This window comes from Falco cherrug, chromosome 1 (genome assembly GCF_023634085.1).
Source record: "Falco cherrug isolate bFalChe1 chromosome 1, bFalChe1.pri, whole genome shotgun sequence".
Taxonomy (NCBI): Eukaryota; Metazoa; Chordata; class Aves; order Falconiformes; family Falconidae; genus Falco; species Falco cherrug.
Window position 1 is genome coordinate 38,239,310 of NC_073697.1, and position 27,295 is coordinate 38,266,604.

The 27,295-nt window shown below is 69.5% G+C and overlaps 4 protein-coding genes across 10 annotated transcripts; 2 read left to right on the top strand and 2 right to left on the bottom strand.

Moving 5' to 3' along the window:
* Positions 1–189: 189 nt before the first annotated feature.
* Positions 190–4,410, top strand: LOC114014855 (interleukin-12 subunit beta-like). The gene is made up of 7 exons (XM_027800001.2): positions 190–1,677; positions 2,018–2,087; positions 2,485–2,706; positions 2,984–3,101; positions 3,180–3,361; positions 3,484–3,632; positions 4,074–4,410. The coding sequence occupies exons 1-7, from the start codon at positions 1,552–1,554 to the stop codon at positions 4,233–4,235; spliced, it is 1,029 nt and encodes a 342-aa protein (XP_027655802.2). The 5' UTR covers positions 190–1,551; the 3' UTR covers positions 4,236–4,410.
* Positions 4,411–5,350: 940 nt separating this feature from the next.
* LOC129735290 (alpha-internexin-like) lies at positions 5,351–6,492 on the bottom strand. The gene is made up of 3 exons (XM_055701039.1): positions 6,267–6,492; positions 5,864–5,988; positions 5,351–5,799 (listed from the first exon to the last, which is right to left on the bottom strand). The coding sequence occupies exons 1-3, from the start codon at positions 6,468–6,470 to the stop codon at positions 5,748–5,750; spliced, it is 381 nt and encodes a 126-aa protein (XP_055557014.1). The 5' UTR covers positions 6,471–6,492; the 3' UTR covers positions 5,351–5,747.
* Positions 6,493–8,019: 1,527 nt separating this feature from the next.
* TLX2 (T cell leukemia homeobox 2) lies at positions 8,020–11,814 on the bottom strand. Its single transcript, XM_055701038.1, has 3 exons — positions 11,289–11,814; positions 8,740–8,977; positions 8,020–8,241 (listed from the first exon to the last, which is right to left on the bottom strand). The coding sequence occupies exons 1-3, from the start codon at positions 11,701–11,703 to the stop codon at positions 8,025–8,027; spliced, it is 870 nt and encodes a 289-aa protein (XP_055557013.1). The 5' UTR covers positions 11,704–11,814; the 3' UTR covers positions 8,020–8,024.
* Positions 11,815–20,521: 8,707 nt separating this feature from the next.
* Positions 20,522–25,400, top strand: PCGF1 (polycomb group ring finger 1). Of its 7 annotated transcripts, none has more exons than XM_055700758.1 (9): positions 20,541–20,989; positions 21,696–21,801; positions 22,008–22,160; positions 23,424–23,495; positions 23,685–23,793; positions 24,339–24,474; positions 24,583–24,666; positions 24,738–24,834; positions 25,230–25,400. In XM_055700758.1, the coding sequence occupies exons 1-9, from the start codon at positions 20,894–20,896 to the stop codon at positions 25,379–25,381; spliced, it is 1,005 nt and encodes a 334-aa protein (XP_055556733.1). In that variant the 5' UTR covers positions 20,541–20,893; the 3' UTR covers positions 25,382–25,400. The 7 variants fall into 7 exon arrangements, with proteins under 7 accessions (XP_055556734.1, XP_055556733.1, XP_055556732.1 ...); XM_055700757.1 differs by having other exon boundaries at positions 20,546–20,989; positions 24,580–24,666; XM_055700761.1 differs by having other exon boundaries at positions 20,557–20,989; positions 24,339–24,372.
* Positions 25,401–27,295: the final 1,895 nt, after the last annotated feature.

The window sequence follows — 27,295 nt, forward strand, 5'->3', positions numbered from 1 at the left end:
GCAGCCAAGGAGTGCTCGCGCCGCGGAGGGGTCCAGCAAGGCTGGGCTCTGTCCTACCACGGGGTCCTGCCTGCAGTGGGGGGGGGCCCTGCACCCTGCTGCATCACAGCTCTGTGCCCACCCTGAGCCGAGCCTCGGGGGGGGGGGGGGGGGGGGCGGGGCGCGGGGAGGTTCTGAACATGAGGCATCCCTGGTCTTGCTCATCTCAGCCTCCAGTTCTGGGTAGCGCACACTGCCCCCAGCCATGCTGACACACCGAGGGACAGCCCTGGCCTTTGCACTGGGTCTTCCCCTCCGTGGTCGCGCGCTCTTCTGCAGAAGCAGAGGGGAAGCTGTGGCCACCGGGGGGGCAGCAGCAGCCTGGATGTGCAGCCAGCTCCTGCTCCCCCAGGATGGGACAGGGCGTAGGTGCCTCCCTCCTTCCGCATTCCCGGGGTCCCCCGTTCCTGCTTTGGGGTCCCCTCCGGCTTTCCAGCAAGTTTCACTTCTCTTGTGGCACCACGGCCAAGAGCTGAGCTTCTGCTTGGGGGGCCAGGGGTCCTAGCGCTGGTGTTGCAGCCCCTGCCCCAGGATGGACCCCTTGGCAGGGGCACTGGGCTGCTCCATCTCATCAGCTGCCCCCCGCCCCCTTTCCCCCCTCGTCCCTACCCGCAGCCCACCCACGCACGGGGGCTTTGCTATTCCCAGCAATGGGCCCGGTGGCTGCGCCACCCCATCCCTGCCGCAGCACCTCGAAAGTCGGGCAGAAAGGTGAGGGCTGGGCCTCCCCGCAGCCTCTGTGGAGCCCGAACTTCCCCTTCGCTTTCTAGGAACCTCAGGAAGTACGTGAGCGGCAGCAGCAGGGTGCAGCCCGAGCCTCCCTGGCCTGCCTATGGGGTGGGGGGGCTGCTCCCTCCCCTCCCCCAGGGCGGGTGCCCAGCGTGGGTGCAGGGGCTGTGCCCTGCCCAGCTGAGCAGTCCTGGTGCTCACAGGGATGGTGGCTGTGGCTGCCTCTGTCTCTGTGTCCATGTCCCAGCACAGCATGCCAAGGGACAAGTGGCCAGGGCAGCTGCATGGCCCGGGAAGGGGTGAGACAGCCCATGCCTGGGTGGGTGCTGCAGCCCGAGCACCTGCAGGGACCCGCTCCTCTCCCCAGGCACCTGCAACAGCCCAACCAGCCACGGCCAAGCGCTGTGCCTGCCCCTCTCTGGACCCCCGGGACAGGTGCTGCTGGGCCTCAGTGGTCCCTTCCCCACTCAGCTTTGTGCGGCACGTGGTGATGTGCAAACCGTCAACCAGTCCTGGGGCTCAGGACCGCTCTGCAGGAGCTGGGAGCACCCCAGGCTCCAGCACTGTCCCACATGCCCGTTCACCCAGCGGCTCCTGGGAAGGGACCCGTCCTCACTGCCCCGGCAATGCCCACCATCAGGGCAGGGCAGCAGGTTCCCAGTGCCCCCTGGCCTGGGAAGTACCCGTGGTGAGTCCCAGCAAGGCTGGGTGGGCTGGGGGCTGAGCACAGGTCCCGGCTTGCAGCTCCACCCAGCGCAGCTTTCTCCGCTTCTGAGAACTGTGATGCTTCTGTGGTTTGGCTTCACCTTGGGACAGTCCCGTGGGGTCCCAGCTCAGTATATACCCAGCCACCCACCGGCACCCAGCCCATGCCAAGCCCACTGGAGCAGCACAGACCACAGCAGCAAGGTAGGCACAACACAGGGGCTGCCGTGGGGTGCTTGCACTGCATCCCCAGAAGGGTGCTGCTTTGGGTGGGCGCTGTAGCCCCCTGCCCGGGGGGCAGCTGGCACGGCTGTGGTGGGAAGGGTTGGGGGGTTGCATTGGGTGCCAGCCCTGTGTGGGGCTCCCCCATGCTGCACCACTCCCTGCTCCTGCCTGACCGTACTGCCTTCCCACCACCAAGGGCTCTGTCCTTACTGGCCTTGCTGGCTGCATCCCAGCTCAGCCGGCTGCCTTCTCCTGGGGTACAGCTGGTACTCCCCAGCATGAGGCTACCCTTCCCCTTCCACTGCCCTTCCCCTCCCAGATGCTGGTGCTGGTGGGGCTGATGCTGTACCTTGCTCCGGCGGATGCCCTGACTGCCTTCCCCCCAAAGTGTGAGTCCTGCCCTGCCTGGGCACAGAAGTGACACCCCGGGGGGGCGGGGGGCATGGGGCCCACACAGCAGCTTGGGGGAGCAGAGAGCACCCACATCCTGCATTCCTCTGATATGGGGCAATGTGAGCCTGGGGCAGGGATGCTCCTTGGGGAGGGAGGGGAGGGGGGTGGTGGGACTAGAGGATGGGCACAAGAGTGATGGGAGGTGGATGCAGGTGGGGATGGATGTGGGGTGCAGGTGTAGAGGGGGAATGGATGTGGGGTGTGGGTGCAGGGTGGGAAAGGATGGATGTGGTGTGTCAGGAGGAGGGGGTACCTAGCCCATCACGGTGTGGGGGACGGGCTACCCACACCCATAGCTCATCCCTGACCCCAGTCTCTGCCTCTTATCTCCAGTTCAGGTAGGGGAACTGAATGGGGATGTGGTGGTGAGATGCAACACATCGGTGCAGCAAGTGACCTGGACGCAGAACGGGGAGCCAGATCCCATGGTCGAGCTGGTGACAGAGGGACAGAATCTCACCATCATCGGCTTGGACCTGCCAGCCACAGGCAACTACAGCTGCTGGGCCAAGACCATCCTGCTGGACTCCACCTACGTGGTGGTCAGCAGCACCCGTATGTGGGGCCAGGCACAAGGGGTCTGGCACGGCCAGGCAGGGCTGAGGGAGTGGGGGAACATGGGGTGGCAGAGGGTATGCAGGGAGTTGGGGGCAGGCTGGGGACCAGGAGGTGCTCGTGTATCCACAGACCTTTGTGCCTAGCCCATGGGGCTGTGGGGATGCACCAGGCAGGGCTCTGTGGGGCCAGGGGGAGCACAGCCTCCCTTGTGCCGTATGGGGAAGGGGCACCGTGCCCAGCCCCGTGCAGCCCCTGAGACATCATCACCCCTCAGCCCTGCCAGGCAAGGAGGGGATTAATGTCTCCTGCCAGGCTGAGTCCTACCATGGCTCCTTCCGCTGCTCCTGGACCGGCCCCCACTCCGCTGTCTTCCACGCCCGCCTCACACGCAGGTGGGTGCCCCAGGAACCCCCCCCAATCCGGTCCCAGCCCCATGGCTGCCCAGCCCTCACACCTGCCTCCCCCCACAGTGATGGCTCCTTGGGGGAATGGGTGCCAGCTACCGGCCACCATGGCCAGTTCAGCGCCAGCTTTGTGGATCCGTCCTTCTGCCCCTTTGGTGAGGAGCTGCATCCGCTGCAGCTGCAGCTGGAGGGGCTCTCAGACACTTCCTACCTCAACTTCTCCATCCACTTCTTCATCCGTGACATCGGTGAGCTCAGACCCAGAGCAGCAGGGTCCAAGGGGTGTCCTCGGGGCGCTGGGGTCTCTGTGGGAGGGCTCAGCCCCAGGGCTGGGCAGTGCTGCCCATGCTGAGCCCTGCTCTTCCCACAGTGCGGCCCGACCCACCGCAGAAGCTGACTGTGCAGCGACAGGGGGAGCAGCTCCACCTGGCCTGGGCCCCCCCGGCCTCCTGGCTGCTCCCCAAATCCTACTTCACCCTGTTCTACCGGCTGCAGTACGAGCTCCCCAATGGCACCCAGGTAACTGTGGGATGCCCATGCCCAGATGGCCCCTGCATGTGCCACCCAACATCCTCACCCTGCCTGGCACCCACCCTGCTCCAGCCCCAGCCCCAGCCTGGGCTCTTCCCCTGCCCAGAGGTGCCACTGGGAACAGAGACTTACCGGGGGTTCAGCAATGCCCCCATCCCCACTATGCTGCTTCTCTCCTTGGGGTGGTGAATCATCACTCCTGGCTCTCACCTCTGCTCCCCGCTCCTGCCACACTGCCAAGCAAGGCAGCAGCACTGCCCAGGTTGGGGAGGTTCCAGTGTCCCCCACCCTGACTCCCAGTGCTGAGCCCTGCTCCTGCCCTGTCCTGCCCTTCCCCACAGCCTCACCCCCTGTGGCATCCGTGCTGGCTGCCCTCGGCCCTGGCGCCAGGGTGTACCCCCTGATGCCACAGCCTGCCCTGCTTTGCAGGTTGACAAGGATGTGGAGGATGCGGAGGAGACATGGCTGCAGGTGTGCACACGGCGGGTGCGCATCAGTTGCCAGGACCCCTATGCCAGCCACGCCTGGAGCCCCTGGAGCCCCTGGCAGGACATCGATGGAGCTCAGCAGTGCCAGCTCCAAGCACATTGATCCCACACATGGACACCCTTGCACCCATCCCCTGCCCTGCTGCACCTCTGTGTGCACAGGGACACCCAGGGCTGCAGGGCACCCCACCAGTTTGGCAGCCATTGGCATCCAACACCAACCTTCCCATTCTCTTGTACAGCTGGAAGAGGCTTTTTACCTCTGTTAAAGAGCTGGGCTTGGCTTTACTACAACAAACCTTGGTTAGTCTTTGTGTGGGGTTGGGGGTACTGGTCCCCCAGCTTCTGTGGGTTCCAGCTGGGCACACTGCAGGCAGGGCTCCTGCCTGCCCTGTCCTTCTGCTCAAGGAGCCCAGACTGGTCCCTGCCCCACAGTGGGGACACAGGCTTGTGCAAGCTCCCCCCCTACACAGCTCCCTGAGAGGCCCCCACTCCCCACTGATGCTGGGCTCAGCCCATGGAGACCTTACACACAGCTAAAAACAGCCGTGTAACACACACGTGTACACATGCTCCAGCCCAGCTGGGAATGGCCCATCTCAACAGCCATACCCTGGCCTGGCCTCGGTGGGGGTCACCACAGTCCCGCCCAATTGTCTGCCAGGACACACAGGCACCCTGGACCCCACCATGCCTCATCAACCCCCCCTAGATCTACCTCCTTTCTGAGGGCTGCAGCGGGACAGCACCCCTAGCCCCAGGGGGAGCACCCCAGCAGGGATGCACTGCCCTATGCCAAGCAGGCATGTCCTGAGCAGGCAGCACCCCCTCTCCACATCCTGGGGGTGCAGGATCCCCACCTGACCCCAGGAGCGCCGGTCCCAGGGCAGGACACAGCCATGGTGAAGGGGGGGTCAGGGACCACCCACCAGCACTGAGGGGGCTCAGCTCCCCGACTGGGGCACAGTCCCCTCCACCATGTGGCTGTGGCCAGACACCCACGGTGTGCCCCACTCAGCATCCCTGTGGGGCACCCAGCCCCGGGCAAGGGGCTGCGGCCAGGCAGGAAGGACTCCAGACCCCCGCAGCCAGGCAGCCCCCACAGGAATGACTCCGGCACCAGGCTCCCATGGAGCCACCCCAAGCCCTGGGTCTGCTGCAGACCCTGGGAGCGCAGTGGGGTGCCCCCACCACCACAGACTGGCTAGCTCCGGGTGATGCCACGGGGCTTTATTGAGGTGCTTCCACTGAGCTGGGGCTGGGACCCCAACCCTGCTGCTGCTCCGGAGAGGCTGGTGAGTGTGCGGCCCCATGGGCGCTGCCCTCCTGGGGGGCTGGGGCCTCCTGGGGCCGGGGCCTGGGGAGCCGGGAGTCCCAGGAGCCCGGGGGGGGGGGCCATGGCACAGGGGGACAGAAGGACCGGGGCTCCGGGAGTCCAGAGAGGTCCAGAGCGTCCGGGGATCCCATGGCCTGGGTGTCTGGGGCGGAGGTCCCGGGGCGCAGGCGAGCGGGGGCTCAGGGGACCCCAAGGTGCAGAACTCCGGGATCTGGGGGCCCGCGCAGGGTCGTGTGGGTCCCGGCAGCGCGGGGTCCCGCGGCGGGGTCGGGGGTCCCGTCACGGCGGGGCCAGGCAGCCCAGGCGCAGCTCTTCGCCCTCCAGCATCTCTCTGCAAGAGACAGGCCCCAGCTGAGCCCCGCACCCCGCCCGCCCCCCCGCCCCTCCCCGCGTACCGGTACGCGGCGATCTCCGCCTCCAGCGCCATCCGCAGCCGCAGCAGCGCCGGGTACTCCCGCAGGCACCGGGCCATCTCCGCCTCCGCCTCGCCGATCTCCCGCTCCAGCTCAGCCACCCGCTCCTGCCGGCCGGGCCGTCAGCAACGCCCGGGACCCCCGGCCCTCCGCCCCACACGGACCCCCGCCCCTCACGGATGCCGCTCCCCAGCCCCACCTGGCCCTCCCCCGTCCCATCCCGCCCCCCGGACCCCCCTCCCCAGCCCCAGCCCCCGCCCCCATCCCTCCGGCCGTCCAGGCCCGCACCGCCCCCCTCCCGGTGCCTGCCCCCCCCCAATCCGCGCCCCCTTCCCCACAGCCCAGCCATCTGCCCCCTCCCAAACCGCCTGGCGACCCCCCGCACCTGGTACTTGGCCAGCTCCCCGCTGCGCCGGTCCCGCAGCCCCTCCAGCTGCCGGTGCAACGCGCCCACGGCCCCGCGCAGCGCCTCCACCTCGGCGGCGCGGGCGCGCAGCAGCCTCCGGTACCCGGCAGCCTCGGCACGGGCACGCAGCACCGCCTCGCCGCCGCCCCACCGGTACCGGGGACAGCCCTCGGCCGCGCTCATCCCGGCGGCTCTGCGCGGCGGTTCCAACACCACACACACCCGCCCACTCCCCGGTAAAACGGGGCCGCGTCACGGAACTGCAGCCAATCCCGCCGCCGGGGAACCGGCACCGGTTGCCCGCCTCCTCCCGGGAGCAACGGGAGAGGTCGGCAGGAGCCTGCCCGCCGCCCGCGCCCCAGGGGGCCCTGCGGGCGCGGGGCACGCTCCTGCCGCTCCCCGAGCAGCGTCTGCAGCACCATGGACAGCGGCGGGTTGAGGGTCAAGGTCAAGTTTAGGGTCAGGATCGTCGCTATTGCCCCCCTCGCCTCCATCATCAGCCAGGGACCCCAGCCGGAGCTGGCCCTGGTGGGGGTCCCGATGACCGGGCACAGCAGGGCAGAGCTGGGGGGGGGGGGATGTCCCATCCCAACTGAGGCTGGAGTGGGGCTGAGGGCATCGGTCCCCGGTGGGGGAGTGGGGCAGGGGACGGGGTCCCCAACCAAGGCTGGGGACACTCAGAGTTTCACCGGTGAGGGGCGGGCAGGCATTTGCTGCAGGAGGGGGGGTTCAGCCCCCAGCATACCCCTCTGCCTCCCCATGGGTGGGCTGTGGGTGACGCTGGACCAAGGTTCAGTCAGACTCCAGGCAGCACAGGGTGAGGTGAAGGGGGTCCCAGGAACCACAGCTGGGAGGGGAGGGGGGGGGAGGGGGGGGGCAGGGGGGGGGCAGGCACGAGGGCAGCCCCACTCAGGGGGGGCCAGTGCAATCCTTTGGCATGCAGGGGCACCCCAAGTCCATTGCAGGCAGCTGCAGGGGCATGTCCAGGCCCAGGGCTGCAGGGGTTCGGCAGCACCCAGGAGCCTGGCCCACCGGGCTGGCGAGCCCAGTCCTCAATCTGTGCCACCACCGGGGGGGTGGGGGTGCCTGGGTCCTGGTCCAGCCCGGGAGCCACAGCTCGAAGCCAGAGCTGACAAACTCCAACCAGGATAAGGCAAGTGTGTGCAGGTGGTGCAGACCCCACATCGGCCACCAGCGAGGGCAGGGGGCCTCCCAGCACTGGAAATGGGGGGGTCCATCCCACACCCCGCTCAGCCCATGCTGGGTGGGATGGGGGCTGTGGCTGCCCCGAGGAGTGGGGCCTGGGCCGGCTGGGAGAGCTGCTGGTGGATGGGCAGCAGGTCCTGAGCAGGGACCAACCAAGGAGCTGCCCCCAGAGCAGGGGGCTCTGGGGAGGAGGGGCTGGACTTGCAGAGGCCCGGGGGGTGCAGGGGCCCAGCCCTGAGCTCCCAGGGGGTCCGGGCAAGCGGCTGCCTGCAGCGGTACCCCAGGCAGGTGTCCAGGCAGGGGTCAGCAGAGCTTTGAGTCCAACCGCAGGGGCACATCCGCCCACCTGGAGCTGTGGGGTGGCTGAGGGGGGCCCCGAGAGGGCTGGCCGGTGGCGGGGAAGGGGCTGCCAGTGGTGGGGGCTCCTGGGAAGCAGCAGCCCCCTCCCTGCCACGGGCTGGAGGTGCTGGGCTCAGACCCTGCCGGGCTCCCACCACCACCTCCCGGCACATCCATGGCTCCCAGGGGACTTCACACCACAGAGGCCACCCCTGAGACGGACGTCACCTTGTTGTCCTCAGCCCAGGGCTGCAGATTCTGCAGGGCGTAGAGGGAGGAGTTGTGCATGCAGAGCGGGTCCTGGGGCAGCGGCTGGCTCAGGCTCTTCTGGAAGGCCTCTTGCTGCAGGTGCAGCATCAGGCGGTTGGCCTGCTGGCGCTCTGCCTCGCGCTCCTCCGCCGTCTGCCTCCTGCCAGCACACAGGGCCTGTCCAGCACTGCCCTGCTGCCCGCAGCCCATCCCACTCCTGGCACCACTGTGTGCCGCTGTGGCAACACCCCGCAGCCCCAGCACTGCTGTGTGCCGGTGTGGCAGTGCCCTGCAGCCTCTGCCCGCAGTCTGTCCTGCCGCTGCCACCATGGTGTGCCAGTGTGGCAATGCCCCACAGCCTCCCCACCACCACAGCCTGGGCTGTCTCTTGCCACCGCAGTGCACCAGTCCGGAACAGCCCCACAGCCCAGTCCCTCTCTTGGCACCGCTGTGCACCAACGCAGCAATGCCCCACAGCCCACCCCTCCCTCGGCACCACCATGCCTCACCCCACCGGGCACAGGGGATGCAGCGTGGACAGTCACCCCATCTCGCCCCAGCCCAGCCTCTCCTGGGGGGCACAGCCACAGCGGGGGGCAGCTGTTGGAGGGAGGCAGGGGGTCGGAGCTGCAGGGGCTGCGACAGCCGGCCCTGTTACCTCCACTTGGTGCGACGGTTCTGGAACCAAGTCTTGACCTGGGCGTCCGTCATCTTGAGGGCTTTGGCCAGAGTGGCGCGCTCGGCTGAGGCCAGGTACTTCTGGCGGTGGAAGCGCTTCTCCAGCTCGCAGATCTGCACCCGGCTGAAGGAGGTGCGTGGCTTCTTCCGCTTGGGCGGCGTGCGGTTCTGGTAGGGGTGCCCAATCCGCCGAGTCGCCGCAAAGGGCGACAGCGCAGCTGCAGGCAGAGGGTGGGTGAGGGGGAGCCAGGGGCAGAGTGCGCTCCCCACTGCTGCTGCCACACAGGCAGGGGCTGGGCAGAGCCCGGGCAGAGGGCAGGGCAGGAGCGGGCACAGCCTGGGCAGCACTGGAGCTGGAGGGGGGATGCGTGGGGCTGTGGGGATGGGGACCTCCAGGGGAGGCCACCAGCACTGCCTGGCAGAAAGGAGACCCAGAGTCGTTCCCACCTGCTCCCACAGCCCTGGGACACACGGGGCAGCTCAAGACGTGACCAGAGGGCCCATTCCCACCCCACGGCCATGGCACAAGCACTCTCCCGGACTGGAGGGTGGGGATCAGGGCCGGCAGAGTGGTGGGGCAGACCCAGTCCCAGGGCTGGTGGGGGGCCAGTGAGGCTCCTGGCAGCATAGACCCACCCCCATCGAGCCCTGCCACAGTCCCAGAGGAGCCTCCTCAGCATGGCTGGGGCTTCCAAGCCCTCCTGGGGCAGGGGCGGGACCCCAGAAGCTTTCGGGAGGCAGCTGGCGTCTCGCTCCATGTGCTCCCACACTCTGCCGGCTGCCAGGGTGCCGAGGGCTGGGGAAGGGGCTGTCCCTGCACGGCCAGCGTGTGAGCCAGGGACGGTGAGACCGGTGTGCTACATCCCAGCCCCAGCTGGAACTGGAGCCACAGGGAGCATCAGAGTAGCAAAGCAGTGTGGAGGAAGGTGAGAGCTTGGCGGGGTACAGCACCCAGCTCCTGCTTCCCCCCCTGCTGTGGTGGTGGCCCATGGCCAAGCCACAGCCCCATGGCACCATGGCCCTCACTGGTGCCAGCACCGCACGGGCAGGGCTGTGCACACCCTGGCCCAGGAGGCCGCCATGGGGCCCTGACACCCCATGCCACAGGGACATGGGGCAGACCCCGCCGCAGCCCCAGGGACAGCCTGGCGCCTGGCAGACCCTCCCTGCGAGGCCAGACCCTCCCTCCCACCAGCACCCAGGCAAGCAGCGCGGGCAGGAGGCCAGCCTGCCCGCCGGCGGGGGCGGACGCGGTTGACGCAGGTGGAGCCATGCAGTCGGGGGGATGGAGGCCCCCACACCTCCTCCCCATGTGGGGCGGCCCCTCACAGGGAACAGATGCTGACAGCCCACAGACCACCCCAAGGCCAGCGGCGCTGAGTGATGGCTGTGGCGAGGAGACCCCGTGCTGGGGAGGGGCCGCCCCGTCTACCCACCTCTGGCGCCAGGCAGGAGACAGGGACGTCACCCGCCACCCCTGCATGGGAACGGTGCTTTGTCACCGCTGGGATGGCGGGGTGAGCCGGGAGGCGAACCCAGCTCTGCTGGTGCCTGGGCTGGGCCCCCGCAGCCCGTGGCCTCCCACCCCACATGGCCTCAGCACCCCTGTAGCCAGCACTCAGCCCCCAGCCCCGTGCCGTCCCCAGCCTCGTCCCCGCATGGAGCCGTGCGCTGCAGACGTGGCAGTGCCGCCATCTTGGGAAGGAGCCGAGCTGAGCTGAGCCAGGCCAGGGCTCCCCAGCACCTGCAGGCGCCCATCACATGGCCTTGCTGCCCAGCACCCCAACCACAGCACCTGCTCTGGGGTGCAGCAACCAGCACCTCGCCCCAGGTGCTCCACCCCACCGTGGGTGCTAAGCCCCCAGCCTCACTGGCAGCACCAGGACCCCGCACCGCCTCCCCAACACCTGCGTCACCACCCGCCTGCCCCAGCACCAGCTCACACCGGCCCCAACCTCTCCCATGGCACCGGCACACCATGTCCCACGCTCGTCCCTGCATGTGCGGGTCTCGGAGTCCCACACGCCCCACAGCTTGACCCCCCGGTCACCCCCACTGCGTGCCTCCGTCCCGAGTCACCTGCCCAGCCCCACACACGGGTGGAGTTTGCTCTGCAGCCCCACAGCAGGTCCCCACTGCCAGGCTCCCGCCAGAGCTCCCTCCCTGCTCCCCGGCTCCCCACAGCCCCGCCGTTACGGGTGGGACAGGGCCGGCACCCGGCGCCACCCGGGGCCGAGGGCAGGGACCGGGCGCGGTGCGGGGCCGCGGCGGAGCTGCCGGTGCTTGCGCCAGTCCCGAGCCGCTCTCCACGGGCCCCGACGGCGGCCGCTTCCCCCGGGGCCGCGGCGGCGGCCGGCAGGACGGGGCGGGGCGGGCGAGGACCCGCGCTGCGGGGGGCGCTGGGACCCCCGGCCAACGCCGGCCGCTCCCCTCGGCCCTGCTCTGCGCCCGCCCCGGCCCCGCGCCGCCAGAACTGCCGGAGCCGTCGGGAGCCGTCGAAGCCGCAGGGAGCCGTCCCGCCGCGCTCACCTGAGAGCCGGTCCTTGGCGATGCGGCGCGTCGTCTCCATCCAAGGGAAGGTGAGCCCCGAGAGCCCGGGCACCGGCGGCGGCGCGGCGGGCGGCGCGGCGGGCGGCGCGGCGGGCGCGGGCCGGTGCGCCGGGACGCGGATGACCCCGGCGGGCGGCGCGGCGGGCGCGGGGGTCACGTTGACGCTCACGTTCATGCTCATGTTGAGGTTGTAGGAGCCGAGCGAGCAGGCGGGGCCGTAGCCGCCGCCGTAGAGTCCCCCGTAGTCGGGCTCCCCCGCCGCCCGGGCCGGCCCCGCGCCGCCGCCCGCGGGCTCGTGGGGGCCGCCGAGGATCTGGTCGATGCCGAAGCTGATGGGCTCGTGGGGCGGGGGGCCCTGGCCGCCGCCCTCCCGCGCCAGCGCCGCCGCCTCCATCGCCCGGCCGCGCTCAGAGCCGGCGGGGCGCGGGCATGGCCGGGGGGCGGCGGGGGGCGGCGGCGGGCGGCGGGCGGCCCCGCGTGGGGGGCGGAAGCGGGGGCAGCTGGCTCGGGGCGCCCGGTGCGGGTCCGGGGCCGGGTCCGGGGCATGGCCCGCGGCTGCTGGCGGCCCCGGCGCGGGAGCGCGGGTGCGCGGCGGGCCCCGGCGGCGCGCGCTTTTCTGCCCCGCTCCATCTGGACCTGCCAAAATCCCGGGCGCCCGCGCCCTGATTGGCGGCCGCGCCCCGTGACTGACAGCCCCGCGCCCCCGGGGGCGGGGGCTCGCGCATCCCGGGGCCCCGCCCCGCCCGCCCCGCTGCCCGCCGGGGCGTCCGCACCGGCTCCGCCGCGGCCCCGGGCCGCCCGGCCATGCCCGTCGGGCCCCGGGCGCGCCACGCCGCGCCTGGCCACGCCGCGCCTCGGCGCGGTGCCACGCCGCCCGGTTCCCCGCCGGACGGGCCCCGGCTGGCAGCGACGACGAGACGGCGCCGGGCCCATCGAAGCCGCCGCCGCGGTACCGGGCAGCAGCGCGGCTCGTCTCCGCGCCTCGGCGCAGCCTCGGCGGAAGCTCCGGCGGCGTCGGGGCGCGCGGCCGTGTCCCCCGTCCCGTCCCATCCTCCCGGAGCGCACGGCGCGGGCCCCGGCCTCGGCGGCGTTATCCCGGATGCCGGGGCGCACGGACCGGCACCTCGCCCGCCGCTACCGGGGCGCGCGGGCTTCGTTCCCCGGGACCACAGCGGTCCGGGCGCACCGAGCCCGGCCCCGCCGAGCCCGTCCACCGCGGAGCCACCGCTCCCGTGCCGGTACATGGGGCCGGCGTTTGCCCCGAGCCGCCGCTCCCGCACGGACCGCAGTTATCCCGCGCCGCCCCCAGTGGTACGGACCCGTCCACCAGTCCCGGTAGTACGGAGCCTGCTTCCCCCGACACACCGCGCTCCCGGGGACACGGATTCCGGTTCCCCTGTGCCGCCGTTCCCGGGAAACGGGCCCGCCCGCCCTACCAGGCGGGACGAGCTCCGCACCCCCGCGACACGCTGCTGCCGGTAGCACGGACCCTGGTTCCCGGGAACCCGCCGTTCCCGGGACACCGACACCGGTTGCTCCGACCTCCTGTTCCCGGGCCATGGATCCCGTTTCCCCTGCACGCACTGTTCCGGGTAGGGCGGACCCCATTTTCCACCGACCCTGTGTTCCTTGGTCACGGACCCCGACTCCACGGAGCCAGCCGTTCCCGGGTGATGGACCCCGGTCCCCCCCACCCGCCGTTCCCGGCTCCAGGGCCCAGCCCGGCCCTCGGGACGCCCGTACCTGGCTGGCAGGAGCGGGCCCGGCGCCAGCCCCACCGGGTGCCCGGGCGCGGGGTGCGGCGGCGCCGCTCGGGGCGGGCTCGGACCGGCCGCCGGTAACGGCCCCGCGGAGAGCAGCGCGGGCCAGGCCGGGCCTCCCGGCGACTATCGCGACAGCCGCGCCGCAAGCGGTGGGTCCGGCCCGTAGGGCAGCGGCGGCGGGGAGGCTCGGGCCGGGGGTCACGGCTCCGGTACAGGAGAGGGCGGCTACCCCGGCGCCGCCGGTCTGGGGCAAATGACATTACCGGGGCCTGCACTTGTAAATCACGGCGACCCTGGGAGCTGCAGCTGCCGCGGCAGGGGGCACCGGGAAGAGCCGGGGCACGGCACGCACCGGAGGCATCGGGTGGAGCCGGGCTCGCTGCAGTAAGGGGTGACTGTCCGGTGCGTGGGGCCACCAGCAGCACAGGGGCCATGCACAAGCACGGGGACCCCCGCGGGGCACAGCTGCCTGCCCATGCGTGTGCGTGCACAGCCTGCAGCGCGGCACAGCTGCACACACACAGGCTGTGCAGCTCGGGTGCTCATGGGCAGATAGGCTGTCACATGCGTGCTCACACATATGTTCACCCACACAATCACACACATGCTCACACACACTCACACACATGCTCACACTCACATGCTCACACTCACATGCTCACACACACATGCTCACACTCACATGCTCACACACATGCTCACACACACTCGCACACACTCACAGACACACACCCACCCCTCCCCAAGGAATGGCACAGCTATCCCAGCACACGCTGCACCAGTGCACACACGTGCACACACACACATCACATGTCAGCACAGCTACACACACATACACAGCCCCCCCCATGTTGGTACATGCACACACACACGTGCACGCACGTGTCCCCACCAGGCCCAGGCTGGCTGCATGCTGCTCTGCCCGATCCTCATGCTGTGCCAAGCTGGCAGTGCCCACACCCCACCATAGTGCTGCCCCTTCCATGGTGGGGGCATTGCCCTTCCTGCTGCTCCTGAGGGACACCATGCTGGGGGTGCCACCACACTCTGGCCCACGGCACCAGCGCCCTGCCCTGCCAGGGGCACTGGGGGTCTCCTGGCATTTCTTGCTTGCGGTCTGGCAGGTGCCAGGAGAAACCTGCCCGGTGCTCCTGCTGTGGCTTCACCACCTGAAGCAAGCCACTGGCTCCGCAGCCTGCCATGGCAAAGGGGCTTGCTGTGGCCCCAGGGGGCACAGCTGGCACTGGCTCTGGTTCTGGCACTGGCTCTGGTTCTGGCACTGGCACTGGCTCTGGGTGCCTGGCTCTGGTGCTGGCATTGGAAATGGCACTGGCACGGGCACCAGCACTGGCATTGGCTCTGCTGCTGGCACCAGCTCTGGGTGCCTGGCTCTGGTGCTGGCACTGGCACTGACTCTGGCTCTGACACCAGCTCTGGTGTGGGCATTGGCACTAGCCTTGGCACCAGCACTAGCCCTGGCACTGGTGCCGGCACTGGCACTAGCCCCAGCACTGGCACAGGCCCCGCAGCCAGGGCCGGGAGCAGCAGTGGGGAGGACATGCCTGGCGCTGGGGGAGGGAGGCGGCAGCAGGTTAATTAAACCTGGAGCAGGAGGCAGATGTTTGCCGTGCCCAGGGGCTGGAATGCTGCCGGTCTGGGAGATGGATTGGGGGGCAGGTGACAGGGCCGGGGGCAGCAAGGGCTCGCACGGCGCCTGCCTGCACCAGGGTCCGCCCCACGCCCACAAGGGTCTGCTGGGCGGGTGCTCGTCCCAACCCCCCACTCAGGGTACCCCGGGGGGACGGGAGCACCCTCCAGAGCCCCTGCTGGACCCGGGCCCCCGCCATCACCTCTGGCCCTGCCTGCCCGGTGACCCTCAGGGATGGGGCCATGCCCCCACGCCCACCCCCAAGGTCCCCTGAGCTGCCGGGCAGCACGAGTCCCTGCCCAGATCCCTACCCCCAGCCTGGCACCCCATGGCCAGCAAGGCCTCAGGCAGGGGGATCCCCCACACTCCCACACCGGGAGGGCTGGGACCACTCAGCACACTGGTGCAAACCCACTCCTCCATCCTCGACCACGGTGTGAACCCCTGTGGTCCTGGTGTGTGCCCCCTCCCTGGCTGCCCTGCAGGCTGGGCCTGGGGTCCCTGTGGGGCACTGGGAACATTCCCAAGCTGGGGAAGGAGTGTGACCTGGCACCTGGGTGGCAGGGACAGTCGGAGGGGACACGGCAGAGGAAGGGGTGTTTGCGTGATTCCAGGTAGGAAATCAGCCTTCAGCCATGAGACTGTGCCTGCGGCCACCACAGCAAGGGCCAGCTGCAGCCCCCTGCTCTGCATCCCCTGCCATCCCGGGGCCCCCAGCCCTGGTGCAGGTGGCCTGGGGGGAAGAGGGGTGGGCACATCAGGGTCTGGTCCCCACCACGCTCCACAGTGGGGGTCCTGCCAGCAGCAATGCCAGCCCACTGCCCTGTCCCCCACCATGCCTGTAGGCACCCACGGTCCTGGGGCTGCCGGCTGCAGCCATGCAGCTTCGTGGCACTACATCCCTGCAGTCCGGCCGTGCCCGTGTCCCGGTCCCCCGTGGGGGCTCCTGCCCAGGCAGGAGTTATGAGAGGGGGTCCCTGCCTGCCCCCAGCCCGCTCCCTGCACATCAACCAGTGCGCAGCAATTAAGCAGCGGAGGCCTGGTAGGGCCCCACGTTACCACCGGCAAGATGCTGCCAAGCCGCCCGCTCCCGCCCGCTCCCCCTCGTAATCTCATTATGGCTGGACGTCCCCTTCTTCCTCCCGCTTCCCCCCAAACCCGCTGGCAAACTGTAGGGACAGTCAGCTCCTCTCTGGCTGCTGGGTTAATTCTGGGCTAATTAGATGAAGCCAGCCCAGATTGGATTACTTTAGCCTGCATTTGGTCCTCCAGTCCTTGGCTTGCGGCTCCCGGGGGAGCTACTGGCGCCTCCTGCCTCAATCAGACACTTCTTAACTGCATGAAACACTCCCGGTGCCCCCCGCCGCCCGCCCCGGGGTGGGCGCCGGCACCCAGTCGGGGTGCACAGGGTGATGCGGGTGGCAGCCAACGGGCATGCTCCCCACCCCAACCCGCCAAGAAGGCCGGGAATGGGCCAGGACAGGGCTGCTGTGGCTGACGGGGCCGGCTGGACCACGGTTACCGGCTACCAGGGCCTCAACAGCCAGACATCACCGTGGCCATCAGCATCTGTGCAGTGTCCTGGGGAGAGACTGGGTGCCATGGGGCGATGCTGGCCCTGAGATGCTGTGGGGGTGCTCCCCAGCGGGCTGCAGCCCCCCTGGGTGGGCAACAGCAGAGCTGGGGGTCCAGGCAGCCCCCAACCTCAGTGGGTGCTGGGAGCCCAGGCTGGGGGTTGCAACGTAAGCCACCCCCTGCAAACCCATCAGCTGGCCCCAGCAGCTGCCGTGGGCTGGGACAGGGGCCAGATGGGCTGGGGGTGTCACAGTGGTGCCTTTGGCTGCACCTCCCTGGCTGAGGGGAGGTCATGGGGAGCCCTGCAGGTGGGGAGCACCAGCCATGGTTAGCTCCGAGGGCAGCAGGGTGGCAGCCAAGCCAACAGGCCTCCAACGGGGCACTGGCATGGCACAGGGGGCAGGAGGTGGAGCCGGGGGCAGGAGGGCGTGCTGTGGGAGGGGGGGCACACTGCCCCTGGGCCCTTTTGCCTGCAGGCAGCCGAGCAGGCAGGGGGGCTGGCAGGGCAGGCAGCTCCAGCTTCGCTGACTGGCTTGGTCCCTAGCCCTGGTCCTGCAGTGCCAGTGCCCGGGAGCCAGGGGGGCGGTGGGCAGGCATGCCAGGGACCCCCACGCTCGGCCTCCCTGGCCAGGCCAGCTGTTGCTCGGGGCACCCGTGCCTCCAGCCCTGTCCCCACCTGCCCCCCCGGGGGGTTCCACCCAGCGTGGGGCTGTGGGTGCCGGTGCTGCCCATCTCGGTGGGCCGGGGTGCTGCCGGGTGCCGGTGGCCGTGGCTACCACGGGGCCGTTGACAGGAGCCGTCACTCAGAACCTCGTTATCAAAGGCCAAGGGCAGGTAATTGGATTCTGCAAATCCAATCAGGTGCATTAGGCCAGGAGTTCAGTCCATAACTGCCCAGCCCCCCGGCCGCAGCCCGCCGCAGCCCCCTGCCCACGCCGGGACCCACCGGCAGCGGCCCTGCCGTGCTCCCGTTGGCCCCAGAGCCCCCCCAGGGGCCAGCACCCGGCATGTGGGGCCAGTGTGGGGCCAAGACGATGGCTCTGGCCACGGCACCTGCCCCACGGGGCCAGCAGCCTCCCCCCTGCCCTGCACCCACGGCGGTCACGAGCACCCGGGTTCAGCCCCCGCCGCTCTGGGCCGCCGCGGGGGTCCGGCCGGGAAAGCCCCCCCAGGCGCTTACCAGAAGGAGCCGCCCAGGCCCTGCGCGGCTCCGCAGCGGAAATGGAGCTGAATATTTGAGCAGGTCTCTGCTAAAAGCCCCGGCCTGCCCGGCCCCGGAGCCTCTCTGAGGCCGGGAGAAGTGCCGGCTGCCGCCCGGGCATTAATTATTTACAGGGAGATAGAGCTGCTGCAGGGCCCCAGCCGTGCCAGCCTGGCAAGCCGGCCCTGGGAGCTCCGGCCCCCTGGCCCCCACACCAGCACCGAGCACAGTGGGCACCCTGCCCTGTGCTGTGGGTCCTCGGGCCCCCTGCAGCCCCTCAGGTCCCCTGCCTGGTGTCACAGCCGCCCTGCAGACCCCACGGCGCGCTGCTGTGAGCACACGGTGGGCTGCGTGCCCCTGCATGGCGCCGGGGCCTTCATGCGGAGGGTGCCAGCTGCTGCCACCAGCACAGGGGCTGCGCACGAGGGGGGTGAGGAAGCGACGTGCGGGGAGCCCCATGCCAGCATGAGTGGGTCCCGCAGGAACCTGCGGCAGCAGCTGCCACTGCCACGGGCCACCGCGATTGTGGCCGTCCCTGCCCCCGGGCCCACTCCCCAGGGGTCAGTCCATCCATCCCAGCAGAGCTGCCTCAGCCTGCCATCACGACCATGACCACACCACCATGATGAGCCCATCCCGCTGGCCTGGGCCAAGGTCTTGCAGGGGAGAGCTGGGCAGTGCTCGCTGTGGCGCCTGTGCTTAGGGCTTTCTGTGCTGTGGGTGCTGAGTGCGGTGTTGGTGTTCGCTGCGGTACAGTAGTGCTGGCACTCACTGTGGCCCTGATGCAGTGCTGGTGCTCACTGTGATACTGGCACTCAGTGCAGCACTGGCACCAGTGGTCAATACGGTGCAGTGCTGGTGCCAGTGCTGGTGCCAGTGGTCAGTATAGTGTGGTGTTGGTGCCAGTGGTCAACACAGTGCAGTGCTGGTGCCACTGCAGTGCTGGTGTTCAGTGCAGCATCGGGGCTGGCAGTCAGTATGGTGCTTGGAGTGACAGTACCAGTGCTGGTGGTCAACACAGTGCAGTGCTGGGGCCAGTGGTCAATATGGTGCGGTGCTGCTGCTGCTGCAGTGCTGCTGCTCGGCGCAGTGCCGGCAGTGAGCGATGCTGCCATGCCGCAGGGTTGTGCTGGCCTGGCTGTGACCCCCACAGCCCCTGGCCTGTCCCTCCCAGGAACTGCTCCTGGCAGGTACAAATGGGGCCGGACCCTCCCCAGACATGGAGGGTCACCCTGACCCCAGCCTCATTTCTCACCTCCCGGCAAGGACAGACCGGAGGAGAGCAGGCAGGCTCCGGCCGGCAGTGGGTGGGTGTGTCACAGAGGCCACAGTCACCCCGGGGTGGGGGTCTGGTCCTGCCCACCTCTGTCGATGGGTGCCCCAGTGCTGAGGAGAGGCTGGCACAGCTCCCGGGGGTCCCCTCCGAGAGTCCAGGGCTGTGGGCACTGCAGCACAGCCACACACCATGCTGGGCTCCGGGCGGGTGGCAGGGATGGGACAGCAGGCTGGCACCATGAGGACATGCCAGGTGACACGGGGGCTCAGCCAGTGCTGGATGCAGTGCATGGGGACTAAGCCAGCCTGGCCAGATGGACTGGGTCTTACTGGGCTGACTGGGACCTGGACTGAGGTGACAGGGGCCAGGACACAGATGCTCGGACCAGGATCCAGCCCGGGATCCAGACCAGGACCCACGCAGAAGTCCCTGAGCCAGGGGGCCCAGCCACAGCTGGTCAGGGCACCAGGGCAGCCAGTGGTGCAGTGGATGATGCCGCCCCGCTCCCCACTGTGCCAGAGGCACCCAGCCCAGCACGGCCATGATGTGCCAGGCTGCTCCTGCAGGCACGGAGCCCCGGGGGGCACAGACCCCCGTCCACTCTGGCCTGGGCCAGACCGATGGGACCGCATCATTTCAGCTTTGCCACATTTAATCTCCTCCCGGGAGCCCCCTAGGAGCACGGAGTGGCAGCTTGGCCACTGGAAACCGGGGGGGGGGGGGGGGGGGGGGACGGGGATGCTGCCCGTTGGGTGGCAGGTACCAGCCCCGGCACGGTGATCCCACTGCACTGACCCCCACCTGCGGTGGGCAGCAGCCACCCCTCAGACTCGGGGTCCCCGTGGGGGCCGTGCAGCCTCACCCGCGCCGGCTGCTCTGCCGTCTCCCCAGACGGCACTTGTTGCTCGGGATTGGAGCAATAATCGTAACCATAACGAGCCATTACGGCCTTTAACGGCTTCTGCTTTGCATTAGCGGGGCTGCTCCTTCCCCTCCAGAGCCCTGATCCAATCACCCCCATTAGCGCGGCTCCAGGCTCCGGCGGCTGCGCCAGGGCGGCCGCCCCACTGCCCCCCAGCCGGCAGCACCCCGACACCCCCAACCTAGGCAGTGGCGACAGCACCCCAATACCCTCTCACACCACCAGCACCAGCAGCACCCTGACACCCTCTGACCCCACCAGCACCCCGGGGCGCGCCCAGTGCCCTCCAACCCCGCCAGCACCAGCAGCACCCCGGCACGCCCGGCCTGGGACCCTGCACCCTCCCCGTACAGCCCTCGCACCCCGGTCGTCTGCACCGCCCGCCCCCCAGCCCAGCCCCTTCCACCCACTGCCCCCCGACACAGCCCCTGCCCCAGTGCCCCGCCACGCGGCCACGCGCACGACCCTGTCCCCCGGGTGCTGCAGCCTCCCGCCGGGGTCCGGGCAGGCCCTGCGCCCCCGCCGGGAACCGCACCCCGGGGCAGGCTGTGGCTCCTCCCAGCCCTCGCGGGACCCCCCGGCAGCGGGACGCGGCTGGGACCCCAACCCCGGCCCTGCGGGTCAGGGCCCCCCGCGCGGGGCAGCCCCCCCCCCTCCCAGCACAGCGGGGATCCGCCCGGAGCGGGACCCCCGCACAGGGGGTAAAATCAGCGTTCCAGGCGCCCCGCAGCCCCCCCGGCCCCGCTAGCCCACGGTGCTCTTCTGCCCTCTGGTGGCGGATCGCGGCACCACGCGCAGGCGGCGGCCCCTCCGATTGGCGGCGGCCGCGGTCTGTCCAAGAGCGCGCTCCCCGCTATTGGCCCGCGGCGGCGGGACGCCCACCCCCAGCGGGGCCTGCGCGGCGCCGCGCCCGATGCCCCTCGGTCAGGCCCAGGCCCGCCGGGGACTCGCCTCCCGCCGAGCGGCCCCGCCCGACCTTGCGCCCCGGGGCCGGGGGTCAGCACAGGGGCCGAGGCCAGCAGCGTAGACGCCGCGCTGCCCACTGCACCCGGCAGGGGGTGGCGGTGCTGGGCGCCGGCCCGGCGCTCCCGACATGCCCCGCGGCGCGCGGCGCGCGGCGGGAGTTGTAGGCACTGCGCGGGCGGCGGCGGCCCCGCCCCGAACCCGGAAGTGAGCGGGGGGACGGAGGAGGTTCTAAGATGGCGTCGCCTCCTCAGGGGGGCCCGATGGCGATCGCCATGCGGCTGCGGAACCAGCTCCAGGCCGTCTACAAGATGGACCCGCTCCGGAACGAGGTCGGGCGGCGGCGGGCGGCGGCGGGCAGCAGCCCCGGGCCCGGCGCATGCGTGGGCGGAAGAGGCCGCCGCTCGGGGGGCGCTGGGGCCGCGCAGGCGCCGTGAGACCGCCCCGCGCATGCGCCGGCCGCCCACGCGGCGGGAGGGCGGGGCCGGGGTGGGGCCCAGGGGCGGGGCGCGGAGGGGCGGGGGCAGGGGGGCGGGGCAGGGCGCAGGTGGGGGGCGGGGCGGGGGCAGGGGGCGCAGGTGATTTAACCCCAGCCCTGGCTGGGCTGTTGGGCTTCTGTGGGGCTGTGCTGGGCAGTGGAACTCCGTGGGGCCCAGCCGTGTAGGGCAGGGCGGTTACATCCCTGCAGGCACAACCCCCCCACACCCCCCTGCACGAGAGGGTCTCAGCCCCAGTCACCAGTCCTGTCACACCACCCTGTCACAGCGGCAGCTTCGCTGCAGGCCCTAAGGCCAGACTGGGGGGCAAGGCCATGGGTGAGCTGGGTCACAGGGTCCTCTTGTGTTGTCCTGGGGGTTCCCTCCACCTATGCTGAGTGGAAGCTGCCCCTAGCCCTGTGCTGTCCCTTGGGGGCCTGCCCCAGCATCCCTGGGGGTTCCCACTGGCTGTGGGGTGGGAAGGGGCTGCTGCACAGGGAGAGAGCCTGGGGTGGTGGGACCGCGGGGTGCCAGGCGGGGTGATGATGGCACATCTCCGCAGGAGGAGGTGAAGGTGAAGATGAAGGAGCTGAATGAGCACATCGTGTGCTGCCTGTGCGCTGGGTATTTCATCGACGCCACCACCATCACCGAGTGCCTGCACACGTGTGAGTCCCCGCGCGGTGGCGGCAGCTGCCTGCATGGCTCCAGCAGTGTGGGGTCCCAGGGGGTCCCCCGGGCAGAGGCCGGCAGAGCCTCCCCTGCCCCAGGACTGTGGCTCATGCCTGGGGGGGCAAGGGGGGGGTGTCAGCACTAGATGTTTGGGGGTGTGGGGTTGTGGCCCCCCCCTGACACCCCCTCCCTCTGGCTGCAGTCTGCAAGAGTTGCATTGTTAAGTACCTGCAGACCAGCAAGTACTGCCCCATGTGTAACACCAAGATCCACGAGACACAGCCGCTGCTCAACCTCAAGCTGGACCGTGTCATGCAGGACATCGTCTACAAGCTGGTCCCCGGCCTGCAGGAGAGTGAGTGTCCCCAGTGCGGGGCCAGGATCTGGTGTCCCCAGCACCAGTGTCTTGCGGAGTGACATGGGGAGGAGCTGTGAAGGGAACGGCACAGGGAAGCACCAGGTGCTTTTGGGAGGCACCTTCAGACTGGGCATGGAAGACTGTCTGTGGGTAAGGGTCTTCAGAATGCTGCTTCCCACGCCCATGGCAGCTGCTAGAGCCTGGCTGGGAAGAGAGGGCAGGGGGAGCATCTTACAGTGGAAAACCGTTGTGGAGTGAGGGAGAAGGTAGGACAAAGAGCCCACCTCGCGGAGGTGGGTGTCAGGGGGCTGTGGGGATTGTGCCTGGCAAGCGTGTGGGTCTGCTTGGGGCTGAGGAGCAGAGCGAGGCAGGGGCTCAATGCTGGCACTGCACAGTTTGTGAGGTTCAGGTGCGGGGACCCACAGGAGGCTTTGACTGTGCCAGTGCAGGGGCTCTGCACTGTACCCCTGGCCGTGCCCGTGGGTGGAGTGGCTGCAGCTCCCCTGGGATCAGGGACCAGCTGGGGAACAGAGCAGGGGGACAAGTGCTTCGTCAGAGTCTTTAGCTGGCTCAGCCCCCTGCTCTCAGTGCTCAGGCTCCGGCAGCAGGCTGTGCTTGGCACAGCGGGGATGGGCTGCAGGGATGGGAGCTGTGTGAGCCGGGCTGCCTCTGCGAGCAGTGTCCCTGGGGCCAGGTGCCGAGTGACGGTGTGATGAACTGACAGTCGGTGGTGGTGAATGCAAAGCAGTGTGCAGGGAGGGCAGCGCCCATGCCGCAGGCGCAGTGGTGGGCTCGAAATTAGCCACTGTCACTCAGGACGGGGACGGTGCTGGGGATACCTCTGTGGAAATGTCCGCCTGCAGTGGGACACTGCCGTGGAGGCCTCGACTGGGGTGGGACAGCAAACACACAGTGAGGGCCCTGGCCCCCTGACCCGTGGCAGAGATGAGGGAAAGTGGAGAAAAGTGTGAGGGACAACAAGAGCAGGGACTTGTCTGCATGGGCAGGGATGGGACCAGGGCCTCTGGGCCCATGGTGGGGCCTTGGTGGAAATCCCCAGGGGCATCGAGGAGGTGAACAGGGAAGGAGGGCAGCACAAGAGCTGCTGGTGGTCAGCTGAGTTGCCAAACCAAGGTCAGAGCAGTGGGACAGGCCAAGGGCAGCCTGGGGACCCCCTCTGTGGGGTGGGAAGCAGCAATGAGCTGGGGGGGATGCAGGGCGAGGGGGTGTCCCTAAGCAGCACTGGCCTCTCGCCCACAGGTGAAGAGAAGAGGATCCGGGAGTTCTACCAGTCCCGCGGCCTCGACCGGGTGACACAGCCCAGCAGCGAGGGTGGGCATGCTCAGGGACTGCGCGGAGGGGTCTGGGGGCAACCAGCTAGGGGGGAGCAGGGTCAGAGTCTGCGGGGGGAGGGCAGAGCATGGTCTTGCTGCAGTGTGTCCAGGAGCCAGCCATGGCAGTCAGGCAGTGTTGGTGGGGCAGAGGTGGGCTGACTCCTGCCCCCTCCCCACATTTCCCCAGACACGGTTGGGGGCGACCCTATGGGGCTCCCCTACAGCACCTTCGATCACTCCCGCGCCCACTACTTCCGCTACGACGAGCACGTCTCACTCTGCCTGGAGAAGCAGAGGTGAGTGCCGGCAGCGCAGGCAGGGCTGAAGGATGCCAGTGGAGCCACTGCCCCTTCGTGTGGTGGGGAGGGGGACCAGGGGTGGCACCGGGTGTTGCAGCATCCTGTGGCCCTGGTGGAAAGGAGACCTGGCCAAGCCAGAGGGGGGGGTCCTGCTGCCCCAGCTCTGTGTCATCATCCCCCCCCCCCAGGCCGCAGTGGCTGCCAGCATTAATAGCTGCTGGGGCTGGCGCTGCGCTGTTGCCTGTCAGCTCCGACAGCAAAGTCAATAAGCGGCAGCTCTGGGGGCTGTAATGGGATCGATGGCTGCAGCTCCGCTGCCAGCCCTGGCTGGCGTGCCGGCCCTGTGCCGCCTAGCCAGCCCCAGTTCTGTGTGTGCGTGACGGATGGGCAGGGGGGAGCGCCAGGGTGGGTGGGGGGCACCCAGCCTACAGCAGCCTGCACCTCTGCACCAGGCTGTGCAGGGGAAGGGGCAGGGGGTATGCCCCCCCCCCCCGGTTCCCTGCACGGGAGCTGGCAGGCTGCCCCTTGTTTTCCCTCCGCAGCTCCAGCAAGGACAAGAGCAAGGCCGTGCTGCAGGTGAGCGGGGGTTTGTGCAGCCGCCCTGACAGTTCACCAGGCCCCGAGCCCCTGGGCTCTGCCCAGACCTGGCCCCACAGCCCTCGCTCTGGGTTCGGCTTGGTGTGTGGGGTGGGCAGAGGGGAGCTGGGGCCTCGCCGCAGGACGGCACTGGTCCTGCAGGGCTGGGGGCACCCACAGATCCCTGACCTGCTCTGCCCATTGTAGCAGAAGTACGTGAGATGCTCCGTGCGGGCGCAGATCCGACACCTGCGGAGGGTCCTGTGCCACCGCCTCGAGCTGCCACTGCAGCATGTGAGTGTGATGGCTGGGTGGGGGTGCTGGGGCATCTCGGGACCCTCCTGACACAGCCTCCCTGTGTTCAGGTGCAGATTCTGTTCAACAATGAGGCCCTCCCTGACCACATGACGATGAAGCAGCTCTGGCTCTCGCACTGGTTCGGCAAGGTGGATGGCAGGGCAGGTGCCCATGTTGCTGTGGCCCCTGCCATGGGGGATTCACCCCAAGGACTACATCCTGGGCTGGGGGGGGGGGGGGGGGGGCGGGGTCCAGCGATGGGGGGAACCACTGCAGGGGCAGCTCGGGGCAGTGCTGTGCCAAGGACGCGGCAGCAGAGCAGGGAATCGGCAAATCAAGGATGATTAATATCGCGCGCTGGAGCAGTGGGCTGGGGTTCCCGCAGGGGTCGGGGGGTGACCCGTCCCAGAAGGGGTGGGACAAGTTCACGGCGAAGCGCCAGGGCTCTGCGGCGTCCCTTGGGTTGCTGCTGCCCCCTCGCGGGGTCCTGGCCTGGGGTACGGGGTGCCCACCCTGGGACAGGGGTGCTGGCAACCCTAACTCCCCTCCTTGCTTTGCAGCCCGCGCCCCTCCTGCTGCACTACAGCATCAAGGACAAGAGGAGGTAGGGGCTGGGGGCGGGCGCTGCCCCCCTGGAGCCCAGCCCTGCTCCCACGCCCCCTGCCCTGTTCCCCCTAACTTAATACCCCTCCTGCTCGAGTTTATTTTTTGAATAAAACTATGGAAAATCCCCCGAGGGTCCATCCTCTGTCCAGGGGGAGCCTGCCTCGGGCTAGGGTTCACTACTGGGTCTTGGGGGGTGTCCCTGCTGAGCTCCACTCACCAGTAGCACCCCCAGGGCTGGGGGAGCTGTGCCCCCCTACATGGCAGCTGCTGTGGGTGGTGGGCCCGGGTAGCAGATGCAGTATGGCGTGGGGGTGGCTGGGCTGTGGGGGGCAGGGGGGGCAGTGTGTGCAGCGCTGTGGGGCCAGGAGCAGGGGGTGCAGCCCCCTCCCCTCCTCCGTTCCTCTGCAGTGCTGGTGTGGGGGTGCACAGCCCCTCGGCCGAGCACAGTTGTGCGGGCGCTCGGCAGATTAATCACCGTCACGGCTGCCTGGCGCATGTCCCGGCCCCCCCCGTGCCGCCGCCGGTGCCAGAATCCCAATGAGGAGTGATGGGGAAATAACACGCCTGTCGCCTCGGCGCAGGCTGCGTGCCCCCCCGCCGCCTGCGCATAATGAGCCGTAATAAAGTCATGGGCCCTTTGATTGCCTGAGCGGGGAGGGGGGTCGGGGTGGCCTCCCCCCGGCTCCTCAGCGCTTGCCTAATTAGCCCGCTATTGTGGGGACAATATCGCAGCCATCTGGGCCACTGCCGGAGCGCGGCGGGGTCGTAGGTGCGGCAGCCCTGGGCCCAGCTGCTGGTATGGAGCAGCTCGGGGGTCCCCCGGTGTGGGGGTCCCTGCCGGTGTGGGGCTGGGATGCGCTGCCTTCGGCCCTGCAGGCAGGCACGATCCAGCGGCCCCAGCCCCTGTTCCTAGCAGAGGAACAGGTGCCAGCTCCCGGCCACCCTGGGGAAGTGGCTGTGGAGGGGCCCTAGCCATGGCTCAGGGACGGGCAAGACGTCCCCCTGGTCCTGGTTCCCCTGACACGGTGGTGACGGTGCCTGGCCGTGCCACACTGCTGCTGGGGCTCACCAGATCAGGCAGCCCCGACTCCTCTGCTCCCACCCTCACCCCCAGAGCTGGGTGTCTCGTCCTGGGGCAGGCATCAGCCCAGGACCCACCAGCCTGGGTGGACATGGCATGGACCCCTCCAGGCACCCCGTGCCCACTGACCCCAAGGACCCCAGCCCATGTGGGACATGGGCCTTGGCCTGTCCCTCACCCCCGGGTCCGCACTGCTGCTGACCCCATGTCCGGGACCCTGTGAGCTGCTGCCAGGGGATCCAGTTACCGGCCCCTCTCCACAGCCCAGCTGTCGGCCATCCCTCACACGGGTGCGGCCATGGCCCCCCCATGCTGAAAGCCCTTGCTAAGTATGTGGTGAAACATGGGCAAAGGCCAGGGGTCAGTGGGACACGGGGCTGTGCTGCTCATCTTGGGATGAGCTCCATGCCCAGCCAGGGGTCCCCGGACTGCTGGGGAGCCAGGGTCCCTGTGTTCCCCCTCCCAGCCCCACAAATGCCCTGCAGTGCCAGGGACCTCCCTGGGCTGGCACCCCAGCATTGCTTGGGCACAGCATGGGTCCATCCCATGGCAGGAGCTGGCAGGGCCCTGTGCCCCCCCAGCACCCCCCAGAGCCCCCGGCCCGGGGGCACAGGACTGGGGTCCCAACAGGGGCTGCCTGCAGCAGGAGCAGGGAGGGCAGCATGGCCATGGGAGCTGGCGGGTGGGTGGACGGAAGGATGGATGGATGGCAGGACGGCAGGGGCAGCGAGGCGGGGGCTGTCCCCGTGTCTTTCAGCAGCAGCTCTGGCAGCCGGTTACAGACGGCAGAGCAGGAAGCGGGAGTGGGGCTGGAAGCCCCCCGCGCCCCCCCAGCTCCGCGCCCCCTCACTTATCAGAGCAGGCCGCGGAGGAGCCTAATTCAAACCAACTGTGGGGCTGACGTTGGTAAATGAGTCCCCACCGGGACCGGAGCGGGGG

Coding starts and splice junctions, on each gene's coding strand:
- LOC114014855 (XM_027800001.2), top strand. CDS start 1,552: ATGCTTCTGTGGTTTGGCTTCACCTTGGGACAGTCCCGTGGGGTCCCA. Junction 3,362..3,483: donor CTTCTTCATCCGTGACATCG/GTGAGCTCAGAC, acceptor CTCTTCCCACAG/TGCGGCCCGACCCACCGCAG. Junction 3,633..4,073: donor AGCTCCCCAATGGCACCCAG/GTAACTGTGGGA, acceptor CCTGCTTTGCAG/GTTGACAAGGATGTGGAGGA.
- TLX2 (XM_055701038.1), bottom strand. CDS start 11,703: ATGGAGGCGGCGGCGCTGGCGCGGGAGGGCGGCGGCCAGGGCCCCCCG. Junction 8,978..11,288: donor CGCCAAGGACCGGCTCTCAG/GTGAGCGCGGCG, acceptor CTCTGCCTGCAG/CTGCGCTGTCGCCCTTTGCG. Junction 8,242..8,739: donor AACCGTCGCACCAAGTGGAG/GTAACAGGGCCG, acceptor GTGTGCTGGCAG/GAGGCAGACGGCGGAGGAGC.
- PCGF1 (XM_055700757.1), top strand. CDS start 20,894: ATGGCGTCGCCTCCTCAGGGGGGCCCGATGGCGATCGCCATGCGGCTG. Junction 23,794..24,338: donor CTCTGCCTGGAGAAGCAGAG/GTGAGTGCCGGC, acceptor TTCCCTCCGCAG/CTCCAGCAAGGACAAGAGCA. Junction 24,667..24,737: donor TCGAGCTGCCACTGCAGCAT/GTGAGTGTGATG, acceptor CCCTGTGTTCAG/GTGCAGATTCTGTTCAACAA.
- LOC129735290 (XM_055701039.1), bottom strand. CDS start 6,470: ATGAGCGCGGCCGAGGGCTGTCCCCGGTACCGGTGGGGCGGCGGCGAG. Junction 5,989..6,266: donor GGGAGCTGGCCAAGTACCAG/GTGCGGGGGGTC, acceptor CCCGGCCGGCAG/GAGCGGGTGGCTGAGCTGGA. Junction 5,800..5,863: donor GCGGAGATCGCCGCGTACCG/GTACGCGGGGAG, acceptor TGTCTCTTGCAG/AGAGATGCTGGAGGGCGAAG.